At 39.6% G+C, this 18,564-nt stretch overlaps 2 protein-coding genes across 2 annotated transcripts in view; both read right to left on the bottom strand.

Annotated features, from left to right (window-relative positions):
* Positions 1–5,762: 5,762 nt before the first annotated feature.
* On the bottom strand, positions 5,763–7,432 carry foxl1 (forkhead box L1). Its single transcript, XM_024282333.2, has one exon. The coding sequence runs from the start codon at positions 6,996–6,998 to the stop codon at positions 6,021–6,023; it is 978 nt and encodes a 325-aa protein (XP_024138101.1). The 5' UTR covers positions 6,999–7,432; the 3' UTR covers positions 5,763–6,020.
* A 4,750-nt stretch (positions 7,433–12,182) lies between these two features.
* acd (ACD shelterin complex subunit and telomerase recruitment factor) overlaps positions 12,183–18,564 on the bottom strand; it is a 10,499-nt gene continuing 4,117 nt past the window's right edge. Inside the window, exon 2 of the mRNA XM_024282331.2 lies at positions 12,183–13,322. Within this exon, the coding sequence (XP_024138099.1) occupies positions 12,485–13,322 (838 nt within the window). The 3' untranslated portion in view covers positions 12,183–12,484. The remainder of the gene's footprint in view (positions 13,323–18,564) is intronic.

Below are 18,564 nucleotides of genomic sequence, written 5' to 3'. Positions count from 1 at the left end.
CAAAAGCACATTGTTCAGGTCACACACTGATGACCTGGCTCTCAGTCTCCACTCTAATTCATCCCAAAGGTGAACACCTTGGGGTTCAGGTCAGGACTCTGTGCAGGTCAGTCCAGTTCCTCCACACCAGACTCTGTCCTCCATGTCTTTATGGACCTTGCTTTGTGTTCTGGTGCACAGTCATGTTGAAAAACTGTTCCTACAAGGTTGGGAGCATGGGATAGTCCAAAATGTTTTGGTATCCTGAAACATTCAAAGTTCCTTTCACTGGAACAAACTCCTGAAAAACAAGCCCACACCATCATTCCTCCTCCACCAATCCAGTCTGAAATGTACCGTTCTCCTGCAACCTCCAAACCCAGACTGGTCCATCACATTCCCAGATGGAGAAGAGTGATTCATCACTCCAGAGAAGGCGTCTCCACAGCTCTAGAGTCCAGTGGCGGCGTGCTTTATATCACTCCATCTTTATATTGCACTTGGTGATGTAATTTTTTAACAAAACCGTCCACATTTCCATCATCAGAACACAGTGGAATCATAAATAGACATCAGAAAACGTTGGTATTGATTCGATTTTCACTTCCTGAAATCGGTGACGTCATATCGTAAACGAAAGAAAAGTAGTGAGCATTCCATCTGAATTGCTTTTAAAATCCAGGGCAATAAATAGTTCTTTAGTAGTTAAGGATTAAGGTGGAAATTCTGACATAACTTACCTGAAGCGTCCTTTAGTGGGATAAATGGTGAAACATCAGGCGACATCTGGCCGCTCAGGTCATGCAGCTCCACACGATTGCATCACTATCAGGTCACAGGCTATAAAAGTCTCAAACTTTAACAACATTTGGGAATGGAGCTCCTGAGACAAAGACAATCTCAAATGTTTTCTGTTTTTAGAGCAGCAGAAACAGAAGAACCTTCTTCTCAGCTCTGGTTTGGTCCGTTTGAGGATTTTAATCTGGTTATGTTTTGGATGCATTTATCACCTCAAACACAAACCAAACTCTGCATCAACAGCAAGACTGAAAATCTGCTGAATGAAAGCATCATCATCATCATCATCATCATCATCATCATCATCGTCTCCAGCCCCCACCCTGTCCAGCAAGCCAAACAAGGTGGAGCAGCTTTTGGGGAAAATGAAGGTTTACGTTTATTTGCTACACAAATAAACCAGGAGGAGACACAACACGACCACAAAGAGAACAAGTTCTCACAAAGGAACCTAAATGACGGCTGGAGAGTCTAAACGGCCACTTAGAGACGCAAAATAATCTCAGCGAGACGCGGAACCAAAACACAGAAAATGATGTGAAACATCTGCAGGACGCATGAAACAGCCGTGTGGTCTGGTGTCTCCTGTGTGTATGTGTTTGTGTGTGTGTGTGTGTGTGTGTGTGTGTGTTTGTGAGTGTGGGGTGTACAAATGGCAGCTGCAGAAACTTAAAACAAACGGACAAAGATTAGGATAAACCTCACAGAGGAAACAGGCGTCGTGTTCTCTCAGAGGAGAAAAGCCCCCCCTTCAGCGGAGACCCCCCCTCCCATTGGAGATCAAACTGCTGCCTTCATCAGGTAACCCTCCTCTTCCTCGCCGTCAGGCAGGATGAAGCATCTTCCCTCTGAGCTTTTCATCATGTTTTATTTACATGTCTGCCAGCAGAGTTCCACACAGGAAATGCTTGAATGCGAGAGTCGCCCCGCTCACATGTACGGGGGGGGGGGTATTTATTTCAAACAAACATTCCTGATTTGCAGCTTTTTACAGCAGAAGGACAGAGTGCACAGCACGTCTATATTTAGACATGTTTGTAATGATGCTGTCACCGCCGCGCCTGATGTCACACAGGTGTGACCGGCCGAGGTTGGGGGGGGGTAGTGACCCCCATGCTAAAAAGTTCTCACAGGTAAACTCTGAGCAGAGTTATAGTTGGAAGTTTCCAGGACACAAATGGTGATTTAATTGTGACTTTTATTCCTTTTGGTTTTATTTTCGTTAATATAGTTTTGAGCTCCACCTTCTGGATGTTATTCCTCCGTACCAAAGTGTACTACATTAAAAGTGAGGCAGTTTATTTGAAGTTTACTTTGGTACTGTCTGTATACTGTGACGTTCTATGTCCCAAAAGCCAAATTCCAGGACCGGGGTTTGGGCCGCCCAAACCACATTGCACCACCCAAAGCCTGAGCTCTCCCACAGGTGGTGGGCCCATGGGAAGAGTGATCCCACCTCATTCCTTTGGGATGAAACCAATCGGGGAAGCCCAAGTCACTCCTGCCAGCAGAGTGTGGCCCCGGTGACGCCGATCCAGATGATGCTGCAGAGTATTTGTTTTTTCTTTTCATAAAGAGGTTCTGAGCCACTTTTTGTCTGGTTCAACACCCAGAACCTGTCTGCCATTGGAGACCCTATCCTAGTAGAGTAGGAGTAACCTCGAACTCTCACTGCATCAGGTCCAGCCTCGCCGGCGCTCCGTATCCGCTTCGTTGGGTTCAAAGTTTTGCTGGACACCAGGACCGAACCGGAGTGCTTTTTTGTGAAGTTGGGGCTATTGATGACATCAACCAGAAATCTTGAGGGTGAAGTGCACCCGATGCATTTTTCAAAATAAAACCTATTTTCCGCTGTACTCACTGTTTTAAACATTATATTGTGACATAAAACCCTATTCTCCCCTACTTGTTATACAATGCGTGTAACACAGTCAAATATGTACATTTAAGCCTGTATAGGACAAAAGTATTAATACAAGTTCAGTGTGTATTAAAACAAGTCACGCAGAAAAAGAAATGTTGTGAATATAATTCACAATCCCCACAGAATAAGGGTTTGTTTACTAGTAGTTCCTATAGATGCAGTGTGAGCCCGGAGTCCGAGAGTGGAGTCGCTGCTCCTCCACATCTAGAGGAACCAGTTGAGGAAGTTCGGGGTTCTGGTCCGGATGATCCTGGAAATCTCTTTGGCCCTGGATGGATGGATGGATCTATATATTGTAAACCTAAAATGTTCACATTTAGTCTGAAGTAGTATTCAGTTACTATACTTACATGGTCTATAGCAGGGGTCCCCAAACTTTTTTCCTAATTGTAAACATTTAGGGTTTCCAGAAAGCCAAACATGGCCAAATAGAAAAAAATACTAATAAAACATTAAACTAGATATATAGCATCACCTGTGATAATGCTAATGTGAATACTGTAAGCTGAATCTGCTAGTGCTAATAGCTGTAGATGCTTAAACTAAAAGCTAAAAACGCTGAAGCTGATAGCTAGCAAAAATAATACTGAAATGCCAAATTAGTCCAAAAAACTGAAAAAATTCTAAATTAGCCACAATAGGCAGCATGTAGCTGAAATATTAGCTATACTTCATACTAGCAGAAAAAAAAAAAAAAAAACGAGAAAAAAGCCGAAATTAGCCAAAACAGCTAGCATGTAGCTGAAATATTAGCTAAATGCCAAATTAGCCAAAAGAATTGTAAATTTTCTAAATCAGCCGAAGCAGCTAGCATAAAGCTAAGATATTAGCTATACTCCAAAACATCAAAAAAAAGAGAAAAAGCTAAAATTAGCCAAAACAGCTAGCATGTGGCTGAAATATAAGCTGAATGATAAATTAGCCGAAAAAATGGTAAATTGTCTAAATCAGCCAAAACAGCTAGCATAAAGCTAAAATATTAGCTAAACTCTAAATTAGCCTAAAAACTGAAAAAATGCCTATTAGCCAAAACAACTAGCCTGTAGCCAAAACATTAGCTAAACTCTAAAATAGCCTTGAAATGCTTAGTAATCGCCAAAACAGTTGAAAAGATGGCTTAAAAAGATTTTAATAGCTGCATGAGCTAAATGGCTAAAAGAGCTGAAGAGTTATAGACGTCCAATAACAAAGTATTGAAGAAAAATAATAATAATAAAGAAATAAAGAAAAGTAAACCACTATTAAACCAATAGATATTCTATCCTCTCCCATCAGCTCAGACTCCAGAAGGGTGGAATAAAAAGTCATGTTCTATGTGGTTCTCGATTAGCATTTCTGTGTGTGTGGGCCTGATCCATAGTTTGGGGACCCCTGGTCTGTAGTATATTTGCTATGCTCAAGTAGTATACTTAATAAAATAAACCGCAAGTGTACTATTTTTTGCTTTGGGTGAATCTGTTTTGTTTGTTTTTTGCTCCAAATGTTTCTGAAAGACAAACACATCTGGACTTGAGTGATGTTCCTGCTCACGTTTCCTAAGGTTTAGATCTTTCTTCCTGGGATAACATGTGGGACCATCATCATCTTCTGCAGTTCACCAGGTTTTCAAGATTTGAACCTTCAAGATTCCTCCAGTTGTTGTCACTAAACAAGAAATATAGATTTGCTGAATCAAAGATCGCTTTTCGACAAATGATCCCCTTTCAGCAAATCAGCTTTCATCAAACATGTGGTTTGGCAGAGAGTTTTACGCCGGATGCCCTTCCTGATGCAACCCTGTCTTTTATCCGGGCTGGGGACGGGCACATGAAGGACCCACACTGGATTCAGCTCATCCCGTCACCTGGGAAACAAACCCTGGTTTCTCATGTGCCAATATCTTGCATCCGCTTGACAGTTTTCAACAAAATAAATAAACAAATAATTTTGGAATTGTGACTTACAGTTGTTTGCACACTGCTGAGTTTTTGTATGAAAGAAGGTTTTGTTTTTTATTAAACTGATTTTTGTGAGGCGACAACGAAAATATTTTTGCATGTTTGATTTGTTTGGTTCAATTTATTAACATTTCACAATCAGAACAATATGTATGTGTGTTTCTGCACGAGACTTAATTGTTTTTGGATACAAGAACATCAGCAAAAAAACAAAAACCTCTGTCAGTTTAGCACATTTCCCTGCAAACTTGACATTTTTAATTTTCTTATTATTTATGTAACAACAGAAATCTTCACTCTGAGCTTTTGAGGATCACTTTTACAAAAAGCAGTAAAACAACGTGTCAGGATTTGCTTTTCTTTTGTTCTCATTTTGTCTTTTCTTAGGGTTCCATGCATGGTAGCTGTGACCTGTGGATCGTTGAGCTGTCACAGTTGAACTGAAATGACTTTAAATGTGTCAAAAAGCATTGAAACGTTTTTATCTTAAGCGGAAAAGGCTTTATTTCAAGTTGTACATCATTTAATTTTTTTTTTTCATATGTGTTTAAAAATGTTTTTCTGAATTTTATAAAGATTTTTTAAATTTTCCTCAGGAAAATGACATTTTTAGATTTAGAAAAGGAACAATTGATAGTTTGTGAGCTCACTGTTTCTGACTTTTTCTGTATTTTTTTCTGACTTCCACACATGTTGGGAAATAAAAATTCCCAAAAGGAGCAAAAATAATAGACTACAAACAAAACTTGTTTTCACAAAATGCTTTGAAACAAACAAAAATAAGATTTAAACGTTAACTGTGCAGCTTTTTTAAGCATATTTTTTAAATTTTTAGATATTTTTTGTAGAAGTCCTAATGAGCATAATTTGGATTACTTCTGTCCTGTAGAGACTGTTTTTCAAGCATCACGCATGGTTACAAGAAAGTTCTAGAAGAGAAATTCCAACAGTGAATCCTCCTGCTATTGAAGAACGTCAGACATCCTAGATGTTCAAGAATGACATTTTCTGGTTATTTTTTATTTTTAACCAAATAAATTAGCTTTTTCTTACAAAAACTAAACTTTATTTGGCAATAAAAGAAGGAAATTCAACATTCAATATGTTATGTTATATATGAAATGTTCTTTTTTAAATTACAAAAAATATTTTTGTAAAAGGTTTTATACTTTTGTCTGAATCAAGAAGGAAAAAAAATAGTTTTTATGATTTTTTTCTACAAAAATGTCAGCTTTTTCAGTAATATCCACGCATGCGTAAAGGTGACTTCAGATGAGTTGGTCTCCCTGTTTAATGTTAAAACAAGTTCATTGATGGCTTTGATGATGATGAAGATCTTAAGAGCGCGTGAGTGAGGCGCACAGACTGAAACAAGCGCGCGCTCATTTGAAGCGTAGCACGTCATCAGCGCAGGTGAGCGACAGGTAAGAGCAGAGCGGGAAGCCCATGTGGTAGAGCTGCAGGGGTGAGCTGAGGGCGGGACTGTGCGCAGGCGCGCTCTGGATGCTGCCGCGCGCCTCATCCTCGCGCTTGGACAGGATGCTCTCGATGGTGAAGCCTTTGGACCTGTCCACTCTCGGAACGTTTTCTTTGGGTTTGTCCGTGTTGGCGGTGCAGCTCACGGCGCAGAGCGGGCCCCTGTCTCTGAAGGCGGAACTTCGGTCCGGTTCGGCCCACAGCCCGGCGGGACTCGGCTCCGGGCTGTCCGTGCGCCGCCGCGCGGGCGGGGACTCTCTGGTTCTGGGGATGACGGGGTTCTGCTGCTGCTCCGTGTGGTGAAACTCTGCGAGAAGTGTCTGTCTGTCCCGCTCTGCTCCCTGTCGTGCTGGTGTTGGTGTGGGGGAGTCCTGGGGGGCCCTGAACGGCCCCGGGCCCCTGCTGCGCTTGTGTCCTGCAGGTTTCGAGTCCTGGACCTGAGACGGGTTCTTGGTCTTCCTCTTCCTCCGGCGGTAATTCCCGTTTTCAAACATGTCCAGACACTTGGTGTCCAGGGTCCAGTAGCTGCCTTTGCCCGGGCGGCCCCGCTCCCGCGGCACCTTGATGAAGCAGTCGTTCAGGGACAGGTTGTGTCGGATCGAGTTCTGCCAGCCCTGCTTGTTGTCGTGGTAGAAGGGGAACCGGTCCATGATGAACTGGTAGATGCCGCTGAGCGTGGCGCGCTGACCCGGCGCGCTCTTGATGGCCATGGCGATGAGGGCGATGTAGCTGTAGGGGGGCTTCTGGGGGGGCTCCTGGCGGTTTGGCACGAAGCTGAGCGCGGCGGGCACGACCCCTCCGCCGTACAGGTAAATGAGTGGGGGTCCGGAGAAAGCCGGAGCAACCCCTCCGAGCGGCGGCAGCCGGCCGTGGTCGTGCGTCATGACGCGCGGGGAGCCGCAGAGTGTTCCGGGAAAAGTGGAGCCTGCTCCCGGGTCGCCTCTCCGCCTCCAAATGAGTCCGCAGCCTCATGAGGGCCCCAGAAAAATGTTAATAATTGTTGTAGGTTTGCTGCGCGGTGTTGACTTTGCGCCGGGAAATAAATTGTCCATCATAAACAGTCGGCGGCGCTCGCAGCCCACCCACATTAATTAAAATTTCATTGCTCCGAAACTCCCCTCCTCTGCGCGGCGACCAATCAGGCGGCGGCTTTCCCCCTCATCTGTTTACAGAATTAGTCTCTTGATAAGTCTGCCCACCCAGGTCGAATCAAGCTGTGTTTATTTGGAAAAATTTCCGGGCACCCAATACATAAACGCTCTGATGTGCTGTTTGAAATATCACGTCCACCCGTGACGCTGCGAGCCGCTCGCACAGAGAGAACAAGCAAACACGGCGGGGCCTGTCGGGGAGCCGCGGAGGACCCCATCAAACCAAAACAAGGAGCCAAATCACTGCAAGGCTTTGTTTCTGCCTCCAACCCGGACGGACGGAGAAGCTCCAGCCTCACAGTTTCATTAAAAAACTCCTTCACGATGATGGATCAGCAATTATTCTATTAGTGCAAATGCTGTTCTTGGTTCTAAAACTTGCATTTATTTCATTCAAATGTACTTTGAAAATGGAAAACACACAAACATGTCATGTGATGCAGCTGGAGCCGTTTAAACAAAAACATAAATAAATAAATAAACCATGAAGCTCAATAAACAGGAAAAAAAGGAAACTCACAAATGATTCCATTTAAAAGCATTTTCTAAAACAATTGTTTGGTTTTTCATGTTGGAATGTATTTGGAAAAATATTTATTTTTTGTTTATAATAGTTTCCTATTAAACCATTTTATGTTTTTATTTTTTATTTTCCTGAGTTAAAATGAAAAGGTTTGTTCATTTTTAACTTCTGATTAGAGTTAAAAATAAAACCCAATTTGCTATGTTTTAAGTTACATTTTTATATGCTTAATGAGTTCATCTGAAAAGGATCAACATTTATAAAGAAAATATCTTTTTTGTGCAGTTCAGATTTGAAAGTTCAGTTCTCAGACTTAAGAAGCTGCAGGACTGGATCTCCTTACAAGGACAGGACCGGCCCAGGATTATTTGTAGATGTGACCATGATGCTTTATATTATGTATTTTCCTGTTTATAGGTCAGAGGAGGATTATAGCAACTTTACAAGTGCGCACAGCTGGCTTCTGCTTACATTAGAGATTCTGAGCTTTTTGGTGAATAAACTCAACTTTTCTCTGTTTCACATTCGGTGATTCATGGGCGGATTAAACCAAACTAACACGCAGGATTCGGGATCAGACTTTTTCTGAGGGGGAAATTCTTTCCATCTCCCCATCAAGAGGCTTTTTATGAAATTCAAATGAGAGTTGGAATAAAAACGCTTTTGATACATGCAGTACCTAAAGAGTCACAAAGAGTGAGCGTGATAAGAGGAAAGATATGAAAACAAACAAACGTAGAAGGAAGAATGCAGCAGGATGAAACAATGAGGACTAATAGGATCAGCTCTATTTCCCTTTCAGGGTCACAGGTCCGCCGGATCCTGTCCCAGCTGCTATTGGGCGAAGGCCGGGAAGGTGACCAGCCTGCCATGAGTCTCACTGAAAATTGGGGATAATTTTAAGAAAATTAAAACAGATTTCTGAAAATTTGCTGATGAAATAATCTGGACGAAGCAACTCCAATAGGTTATATTGATTCTTTAAAGTGGGAGGTGCTAGAGGCAATTTTAGCTACAGAGAAAACTTGTAAAAAAATTTTAAAGTAGACATGAACACAGGATAACACATTCATCACTCACAGAGAAGGAGAAATGTTTGGCTGCTATACGGACCGATTACCTTCATGAATGCAGCTCAATCAAAACTCCACTTCTGAGGCTGGAACTGTCACTCTGTCACAGTGTTGAGTTTAAAGACCAACTCTGATGAAAATTGTGTTTTTACATGTTCTTGTAGCATTTTTCTCATGGTGGAGGACATATATAAGATTATTTAAGATTGAAACTGAGTTTCTGAGTAGTTCTTTATTCAAATTTTGATGGTCAGGAGCAGACAAAAAGCCTCGGTTTGAAAAAAAGATCGAATTTGTGACGCAGTGACTACCCTGGGTGGAGCCAAAGTCTGTCTTCTCCGCTACAGTTCAGAAGCATCTACTTGGAGACAAACAGATCCATTAACGTCTGCATTTTTCTCGTTTGAGCTACTATCTCGCTCTGAACTGTACAGCTGGACAGCTCTGATATTGCTCACTGTTGTTTTTGCTATAATGTTAGCTTTCTACCACTGACGTTAGCTAACTATCGCTAATGTTGGCTAACTATCGCTATTGTCAGTTTACCATCGTCAACTATTGCTAATGTTAGCTAACTATTGCTAATGTTAGCAATCACTCTTGTTAGTTTACCATCGCTAATGTTAGCTTAATATTGATAATGTTAGCTTACTATTGCTAAAATTAGCAAACTATTGCTAATGTTAGCTAACTATCACTAATGTTGGCCAACTATCGTTATTGTCAGCTTACCATCGCCAATGTTTGCGAACTATCGTCAATGTTGCTAAGTATGGCTAATATTAGCTTACTATTGCTAATGTTAGCTTACTATTGCTAATGTTAGCTATCACTCTTGTTAGTTTACCATCGCCAATGTTAGCTCACTATCTCTAATGATAGCTTACTATTGCTAATCTTAGCTAACTATCACCACTTTTAGCTAACTATCGCTAATGTCAGCTTACCATGGCCAATGTTGAATAACTATCGTCAATGTTGCTAAGTATTGCTAATGTTAGCTTACTATTGCTAATGTTAGCTATCACTCTTGTTAGTTTACCATCGCTAATGTTAGCTTAATATTGATAATGTTAGCTTACTATTGCTAAAATTAGCAAACTATTGCTTATGTTAGCTAACTATCACTAATGTTGGCCAACTATCGTCATTGTCAGCTTACCATTGCCAATGTTTGCGAACTATCGTCAATGTTGCTAAGTATGGCTAATATTAGCTTACTATTGCTAATGTTAGCTTACTATTGCTAATGTTAGCTATCACTCTTGTTAGTTTACCATCGCCAATGTTAGCTCACTATCTCTAATGTTAGCTTACTATTGCTAATCTTAGCTAACTATCACCACTTTTAGCTAACTATCGCTAATGTCAGCTTACCATGGCCAATGTTGAATAACTATCGTCAATGTTGCTAAGTATTGCTAATGTTAGCTTACTATTGCTAATGTTAGCTATCCCTCTTGTTAGTTTACCATCGCCAATGTTAGCTCACTATCGCTAATGTTAGCTTACTATTGCTAATCTTAGCTAACTATCACCACTGTTAGCTAACTATCGCTAATGTCAGCTTACCATGGCCAATGTTGAATAACTAACGTCAATGTTGCTAAGTATTGCTAATGTTAGCTTACTATTGCTAATGTTAGCTTACTACTGCTAATGTTAGCTAACTATTGCTAATATTAGCTATCACTCTTGTGTTTCAGCTTTAAACCATGCTTGTTATTTTGTGTTTATTCCTAACAATTCCAGCTTGTCATGGTCTATTGTTATTGTCTGGTTTGGTCCACATCATCCAATTAAGGCCAAATGATCCTTATTGGATTTTATAAAAAGCTTTTTCATCACAAATCCTTTGTGTAATCCCTGAGGATGACCAGTATGATTGTCTGGATTAAAGTCAACTTCTGTATACAGTTCTTTTTCTATCTTTTTATTTATATTTGCATAGATCTGTTGTTGTTTCTGTTGTGATGCTGTTTTTTAGGTTCATTTGTTTTGCAGTTGTTTTCAGTGAGTTGATGTCTGTGGTATTCATGTATGTTTCTGCTGCTCTGCATCTCTTGAGGCGTTTCTTTGTTTTTGTGGCTTTTTATTGTTTTTTTGGGTTTTCATCTGTGATTATTTTCATGTCCCATCATCACTTTTCTTTTTCTTAAAGTCACTTTGAAGTTTGAACTTTTACGGGGTTTTTTTCCATTTTGTTTTTTTTTTTTAATTGACTAAATACATCAATTGGGATGCTGAGGACACCTGCTGGACAAAAAAAAGAGTTGCAATCAACTTTATTTAATCCCATAAGAACAAAAAATATTTTCTTGCTAATTATCATGGTGGACTATTAGAGCCACCATAAAATTAAAATAAAAACGTTATGAGAAATAAGTTGTAAAATCACAAGAAAAAAGTTGTAAAATTTTGAGAAAAAAACAGAAAATAAAGTCATTAAATCATTAGAAAAAGACATTAATATTTCATGAGAATAAAATTGTAACTTTATTATTAAAAAGTCATAATTCTAACTCCCAAAAGGTATTTTTTTTTTCCAAACAAAATTGTAATTTCATGAAAATAGAGCAGATTCAGCCAGATTCTTGAGCAGCGTGATGGCCAGCTGATCACTACCTAAAGCATGAATTATGTTTGTCAAATTAACATTTTTTTATTTTCTTGTAAAATTGGAAAACTTAATAAGCATAAATTAATGACTATATTCTGGAATTTTTTTCCCTATAAGTTTTCTAATTTATTTTATTTAAATTAAATTATTTTTTTCTCATATACGTCATGACTTTATTCTCATGTTATTTTTTTTCCTTTTTGAAAGCCTCTAACAGTTGGTTATGTCTTATTCTTGAGGCTACATTTCATAATAATAAAATTATAAAAATAGCAATAATAGATATTATTACTGTATATATATATTTGTCTTTATTCAAACAAAACAGTGCTGGGAAAAATATTTTTAGTTTCCAAATTTTTAGTTTAAATTGTTTATTTTAAACTCACTGCAAAACTGCTTTAGCTTAATTTTTTTTTTTTTATTCCAGATCTGTATTTTTAAACAAAATATTATACTTATTGAAGCATTTTGGTCATTTTCAGCTCAGTCTGAAGACTTTAATTTTTTTTAAATTAAATGTGATCCTTTAGCCCTTCAGTTAGATACATGACATGAACTTTAATGTTTAGTTTTTGAGGCTGGAGAAGACAAAATACTGACTGACTTCAGGAAGTTGACATGTATGTGATTTCTGCAGGAACATCGAAACACGTCCAGAAAGATTCAAAACAGCCGTGAAAACAGGGGCGCCACATCGGTATGATTTAAACTGGTTTATTTTGAACCAAAAAGACCATTTTCCCAGCAGCTCAGCGGCTGCGTGGTGGAGTGTCTGTGCTGTGGGTTTGAATCCACTGTGGGCGGGTGTGGCTCAGCTGTGATAGTTTTTACAAACACATCAACTGTCATTAGAAATGCTGATGTTCCACCTGGACTTCTGCTGAGGCTTTGGGGTCACAAAGGCCCCGAAGAACTTCATAAACTACCAAGAAAAGCCGAGCAGATGTGAACGGATTTTCTCCAAGTGGGGTAACTACTGCAGTTCCTGGTTCTGATTCTGTCAGACAGGATCTTTCGGCCTCGCAGTGACGAGGTACTTCACGGCCCAGTGGAGGAGAGAGGCGGGCATTTTGAACTGAATCAGATCCTGAAGGTTCTGTCCGGTCACCTTGTAGGTGTACATGAACGGCTTTCCGTCGCTGTGAGTGTCCAGGACCTTTCTCAGGTCCGGTTCTGTGCTGGGATTGCTGGGTTCTTCTCTTATGGAGGTTCCTGTCGGGTCAAAGAGCCAGGAGGGGGGGCTCCCGCTCGGTTCCTCCTGCTCCAGCACACCGGGTTCTGCTGTGACTTCACATCGCTTCTTCTTAGCCTTTCTGTAGTGTTCTTGATCGTTGTCTTCATCGGCTTGGATCAGAACCAGAAGGTTCTGCTGGGCTGTGTCGTCTGAGGTTGGAGGTTGTGGTGGACTTACGGAGGTCGTGGACGATGAGGGGAAGTTGATTGGCTGCTTCTGGTAGGGTGAGAGGTCGCTGTGGACTGGTAGCTGCGTGCTGGTTACCATGGCAACAGAGTCAGGGTTGGATGAGGCTGCGGGGCCGCACTCCGGCAGGATTGGGGTCATTTCCGGAGATGAATTGGAGGATGATAGACTGACACCCGGAGGAGGGAAAGCATCCCAGGGGTTGGACAGAAGCACGTATTCCGAGTCTGAGAGAATGAGGTCGTGCAGCGGACTGTCCTGCTCCGGAACGGGGGGGCTCTCACCTGCATCACAGCCGGGAGCCTGCGGGGGATCCACTTCTGTCGCAGGCTGGGCCGCTCCTCCTGTCGGTGCCTCCACCTCTTCAGGGATGAGAAGGTACCTCACTGGTACTGTGAAACGCTCCATCCTCTTGTATCTGACCCGGTCCACGTCCCAGCTCGTCCTCAGCCGGATCCCAGATCCTCTGTGGGCAGAATTTGATGGTTGTGGGGTTCCATGAGAGCTGTCTGCTGCCATCAGCCTCACTCTGATGTCCTCCATCATCTCATCCATACAGTCCTCCTCCCAGGCCCCCAGCAGCTGAGTCAGATTTACCTCACTTTGGCTCAAAACAGAGTTCTCCTCAAAAAGACAAGCCTGCCAGGTTTGGCGGATCTTCATCCTGACGGAGGTGAGGGTCGTGCAGCACTCGGTAAACTCTCTCAACCGTCCGCTTGCGACGCTGGACATGTTTTCTACGCATAAGTAGAACCAGCATTTGTTCAATTCTTTTGCCATGTGAAACTTCAGCTGGTGGGCCAGGATGAGCATCGCGTTGCTGAGCAAGCCTTCGATGTACTCGCGCTCCTCAAACTCCATCAGATTCTTCCAGGCTCTGGTGGTGAGAACGGCCGGAATCCGGACCTTCCCGTCCGACAGGAACACGATTTCCGTGGGGCCATCCCATCCGAGCCCCTGGGACTCGGTCATCTTACCCAACCCGATGACGTGAGCCTTCAGGAAGCCGGTCACCTCATTCTCGGGGCTGCCGTAGCCCAGGATCATTTTCTCTATCCACGGTATGACGTCGCCAGGAGCACGCCGACGATACATATCTGCACTTTCAACCTGTGCGCCTCCCGGCAGGAACACGCCTGCGCAGACTTGTACTTCCGGTTTCGGCATTTTCTCCACCGGAAATGAAAACACTAGCAGGTTTCTAAACCGTTACGTTTTTTATTTAAAAGTCTGAAGACTAATTTCGAAAAGAAAAATAAATATTTGCAATATCTTTGAAGATAATTATTAAAATATTGCAGTTCTTTAGAAAAGCTTGTTCTTTCTATCCTAGCTCAAAAACTGAGAAGACAGAAAAATGTTGTGAGATTAAAGCTAGAAAAATACACAATTTAAAACCACTGTACTTTTAATTTAAATATAATTTAAATATTTTAAAAGAAATCTTAATAATTTAAAAGGAAATGTTACTGTGACCTGGTTTTGTGATTCTAATATTTTTTATGGTTTTTATGGTACTTTTCTTTCTCATATTATTTTGCTTTTTCTCATGCCACAGGTGTAAATAAGAATTATGTCTTAATATGTCTTGTCTAGATAAATAGAGGTTAAATAAAAAATAAATCCCGTCCGTTTTAAACTATTTCAGTTCTATTTAGAGGTTTACAATTAAAAGTAAACATGCTAACTCCTTCAAAATAAAAGCACAAAATGGTTACAGTTGGTGGCACAAATATAACTCCATGTGAACCAACAGTCCGATGCAAATACAATCCAACATCTTTCCTTCCATTTTTTTTTTTTTTTTTTCCTTGTGAAAGGAAAAAAAAAATAACCCCGCTGCTTTCGCCCAGGGGAGAGTTGGCGAGTCAGGCAGAGCCCGGGAGGTCAACTGGCCCCAGCGATGACGCTCATTGTGACTAAGGGGGGTGTTTGCATTTACCATATGTATGTATGCAATTGTATGTGTGGTGCTTATGTGCCTGTTGCTATGACAGTTTACCTTAGCACGAGATGCATGCGTGCCGGTCCGACCCCTCCTCGACCAGGATTTTTTTTTTTTTCCGGTTCCGGGTCACGAGCAGACGTGTGTCTCCAGCTCTCCTCAACTCAAAGTTTTTTAAAGTTGCCTACAAGCGACTTTAATCACCAAGCTGCAGCAACAACAAGCGCAACGAGGAGAGTTGAACATGGCACCGAAGAAAAATCTTGAAGCTGATTTGATATTAAGTCCTGAACCGGATATTGATAATTCATGTAGAGAAAATGGTATGGTCGAGTCGGGGTGGGATTATATAAGTTCGCTTCCTTCCACTCCCTTTCAAGTGATCTACTTGTGATTTATTAAGTGATATGTTATGTATGTATTATGACCTGATTGCTTGAAATAAACCATTTCATTCATTCATTCATTCATTCATTCATTCATTCCCAATACCAACTCTCAGTGCAGATTTGTCACTGATCGGTATTTATAGTGGGCAATCATCCCGTTGTCCAAACTAATGGTTTCACTTCCGGTGCACTTTTTTATTTCAGTGTGCTTTGGCAAACATGAATGACATCCTATATATTGTAAATAAAATATGAAGAAACGTAAATATAACTATGAAAGGTTTTTTTCTTGACCAAATATACATTTTGAGCCGCAGTGCATGGTGGGAGATATGTGACGCGGTCGGAGCTGAGCCCGATCCACCTTATTCCTAGCCCCCATGAGCCTTTGCGTGAATCATGGGTGAAACTTCCAGTAGACGCCGGTACAACTGTTGAGCCGACAGCGCAATTCCTTTTGTTTTGGGTCTATAACTACATATAAATGTGGAAAAACCAGCTGCCATGTCTTAAAAGATGCGACGTAACAATTCCGGTGCCTGCTAAAATTGAGGGATTGGAGGATGACCTTAAAAAACATAACATTTAGTAGCATTTTTAGCTACTGTTTTTAGCTACTTTCTCAATTCAGCTGCGGCAGGCAAAGCTATGAACAATCTTAAAACTTCACATCATAATTCTTTATTTCTGCCTATTTCTGCCAGAGTTAGCACACAGTGCTGATCAATTGTAACGTTATCGCTGCTGGTGCTTGTGTTTACATGCTGCGAGGAGGGATGCATTGCGCAGTGAAGCTTTTGCTCGTTTCATGTTTTGACAAAGTCAGCTACGGTTTAAACAGGGGTAATTTTGGAAAAGCTGTTACCAGGAGATGCAACAATTACACACAAAATATCTTTACTTCTCTTGTGACACTGCTATTTAGTTGGTTAACTAAATATTTAGTTATTAAATGTAACATTTATAAATATATTAATTGAGAATATGCATTTGAAAACAAAACCTGTTTTTTTTCTCCTAAAACACACAAAATATCTGAAAACATTGATGTAAAAATTTTACATCTCTGATTTACAAACGGTACCCCATACACATGTGTTTTATTGTTATTAATGGCCCAATGTTATATTGCACTTATTTTTAACTTTTATAATTTTGACAAAATGTATTTTTATGGAAAATAAAATATTGAAAGTTATTTAAGGTTTAAACTGATTTATTCTGGAATAATATCCCTGTCTTTTTATTATTCATAATTATGTTAAAAAGTTACAGTTTTAAAAGTTGTCATTCTGCTAGCTTTTTGGACAATTTATGCATTTACTGAGATTTATTTAGGCTATTTTGAAATGTAGCTAATATTTCAGCTACATGCTAGCTGTTTTTGCTAATTTTGTATTTTTTCCTGTTTTTTAGGATCATTTAAGAAGTTTAGCTATTTTTTCAGCTACATGCTAGCTATTTTGACTAACCTGTTTTCTTTTTTTGTTTGTTTGTTTGTTTTTTTAGGCTAATTTGGCATTTAGCTATTATAGTTGAGGTATCAGCTTCAGCGTGTTTAGCTAGCAGCACGTTTTTAGCTATCAGCACTAGCATCTTCAGCAGCCAAATTCAGCTTACAGCATTCCCACTAGCATTATCACAGGTAATGCTATATATCTAGCTCATAATTATGGTAAAAAGTTACAGTTTAAAGTATTAAAAATGTAGTTTTACTGTGTTCAATAAATGTTTATCCTGTTCGGCCTGCGTCCTAAGGTGTGTTTTGTATTTTGGCCCCTTATGCGATTGAGTTTGACACCCCTGAAAGAGCATTTTGATGTTAGCTTTCATTATTTTATCAAGAACTCTGAGAAACCAATGATTGAATGTATTGATCACAGCAACGTCAATAAACATTGGAGAATTAGCTAAAAGAGTCTTTGGTGAACTGGAAGGAGAAAGAATCAGGATTTTGGAGGAAGTTCTGTCCATGAAGATCTTCACTTCCTCGTCCGAGCTGACATCCGGATCAAAAGTCTGTTTGCTTATCCGTCTCTTTTTGGTCTTTTTTAAGACATCTTATTTATTTATTTATTTATTTATTACTTTGAGTCATTTTTATTAATTTACAATAGTTTCTATTTGGCTTATTTTTTGTCTTAAAATATATATTTATGTATTTCTTGTTGCTTTTTATTTACTTCTTTTAATGTTCTGTTTAGCCATTTATTATTTTGGGTTTTTTTGTATTTTTATTCTGTGTATTTTGTCACTTTATTTAAGATTAGTTTATAAATACTCAACTATTTTAACTATTACAACAGCCAACACAGTTTCTTCGTAGCAGATAATTAAAAAAATCTATTTTGGTCATAATCAATGTACCAAACCAACAAGTTGCTACTGCAAAAACTCTTGATTCCTGTTTCAAAATTGCTTTAAAAAATCCATGGATGAGAAAATCTTTAGTGATAACAGAATGTATTTTCATCAGCAGGGAATTAGTTCAAATCCAGCATTTGAAATCCTGTTGTGTAGTTTTGGTATTTTGTTGAATCGTTTCTTGTTATTTTCACTAAATTACTCAATACACTATAAATATTAATCCACAATATCACGATAATTCTTTAAATATCATGTATTTTCTTTATAGATATGAGTTTGTGTTTTAGCAATGGGCTACATAGTGGTAAATCACTGATGCAAAAATGAAGATTTCAAATAATACTATATGTGTTATTGTTGCCTTTAAAATTTAACAAGAATTTCAATTTTATTTATTTATCCGGGACATTTTTACATTAAATTAACCCAGCAGCTATTTTATATGTTGTCCACGGATAAATGTTTAAAAAATATTATAAACAACATAATATTGAAGTTTATACCAAGGAGGTGAGGCAAATTAAAATTCAATGGAATATGAAAGACAACCCCAACTTCCCACTGTCCGCCTTCATCTCAGGGGCCTTTCTCCGCCTGCAGCCGCCTGCTCTCACCGAGGCGTCACAGGCGTGAATTTGTTGCTGGAGAAGGAGAGAGGATTTTTTAATTTATTTTACCAATTAACCTTAACAAAAGCAGCATATGGATAAAAAATAGGTGTGATTCTGCAAACATCTACAGAAAAATTGGAAAACGTAATAAGCAAAAATTAATGACTATATTCTGGAATTTTTTTAGCTATAAATTTTCACATTTATTTTATTTAAATAAATTATTTTTTCTCATATATGCTCTGACTTTATTCTCATATGTTATTTTTTTTCTTTTTTGGAGGCCTCTAACAGTTGGTTAGGGCTTATTCTTAGGCTACATTTCATAATAATAAAATAATAATACTA

Source organism: Oryzias melastigma, linkage group LG6 (assembly GCF_002922805.2).
Source record: "Oryzias melastigma strain HK-1 linkage group LG6, ASM292280v2, whole genome shotgun sequence".
Taxonomy (NCBI): Eukaryota; Metazoa; Chordata; class Actinopteri; order Beloniformes; family Adrianichthyidae; genus Oryzias; species Oryzias melastigma.
Note: the sequence above shows the minus strand (reverse complement) of the source record. Positions and strands in the feature narration are given on the sequence as shown.

Coding starts and splice junctions, on each gene's coding strand:
- foxl1 (XM_024282333.2), bottom strand. CDS start 6,998: ATGACGCACGACCACGGCCGGCTGCCGCCGCTCGGAGGGGTTGCTCCG.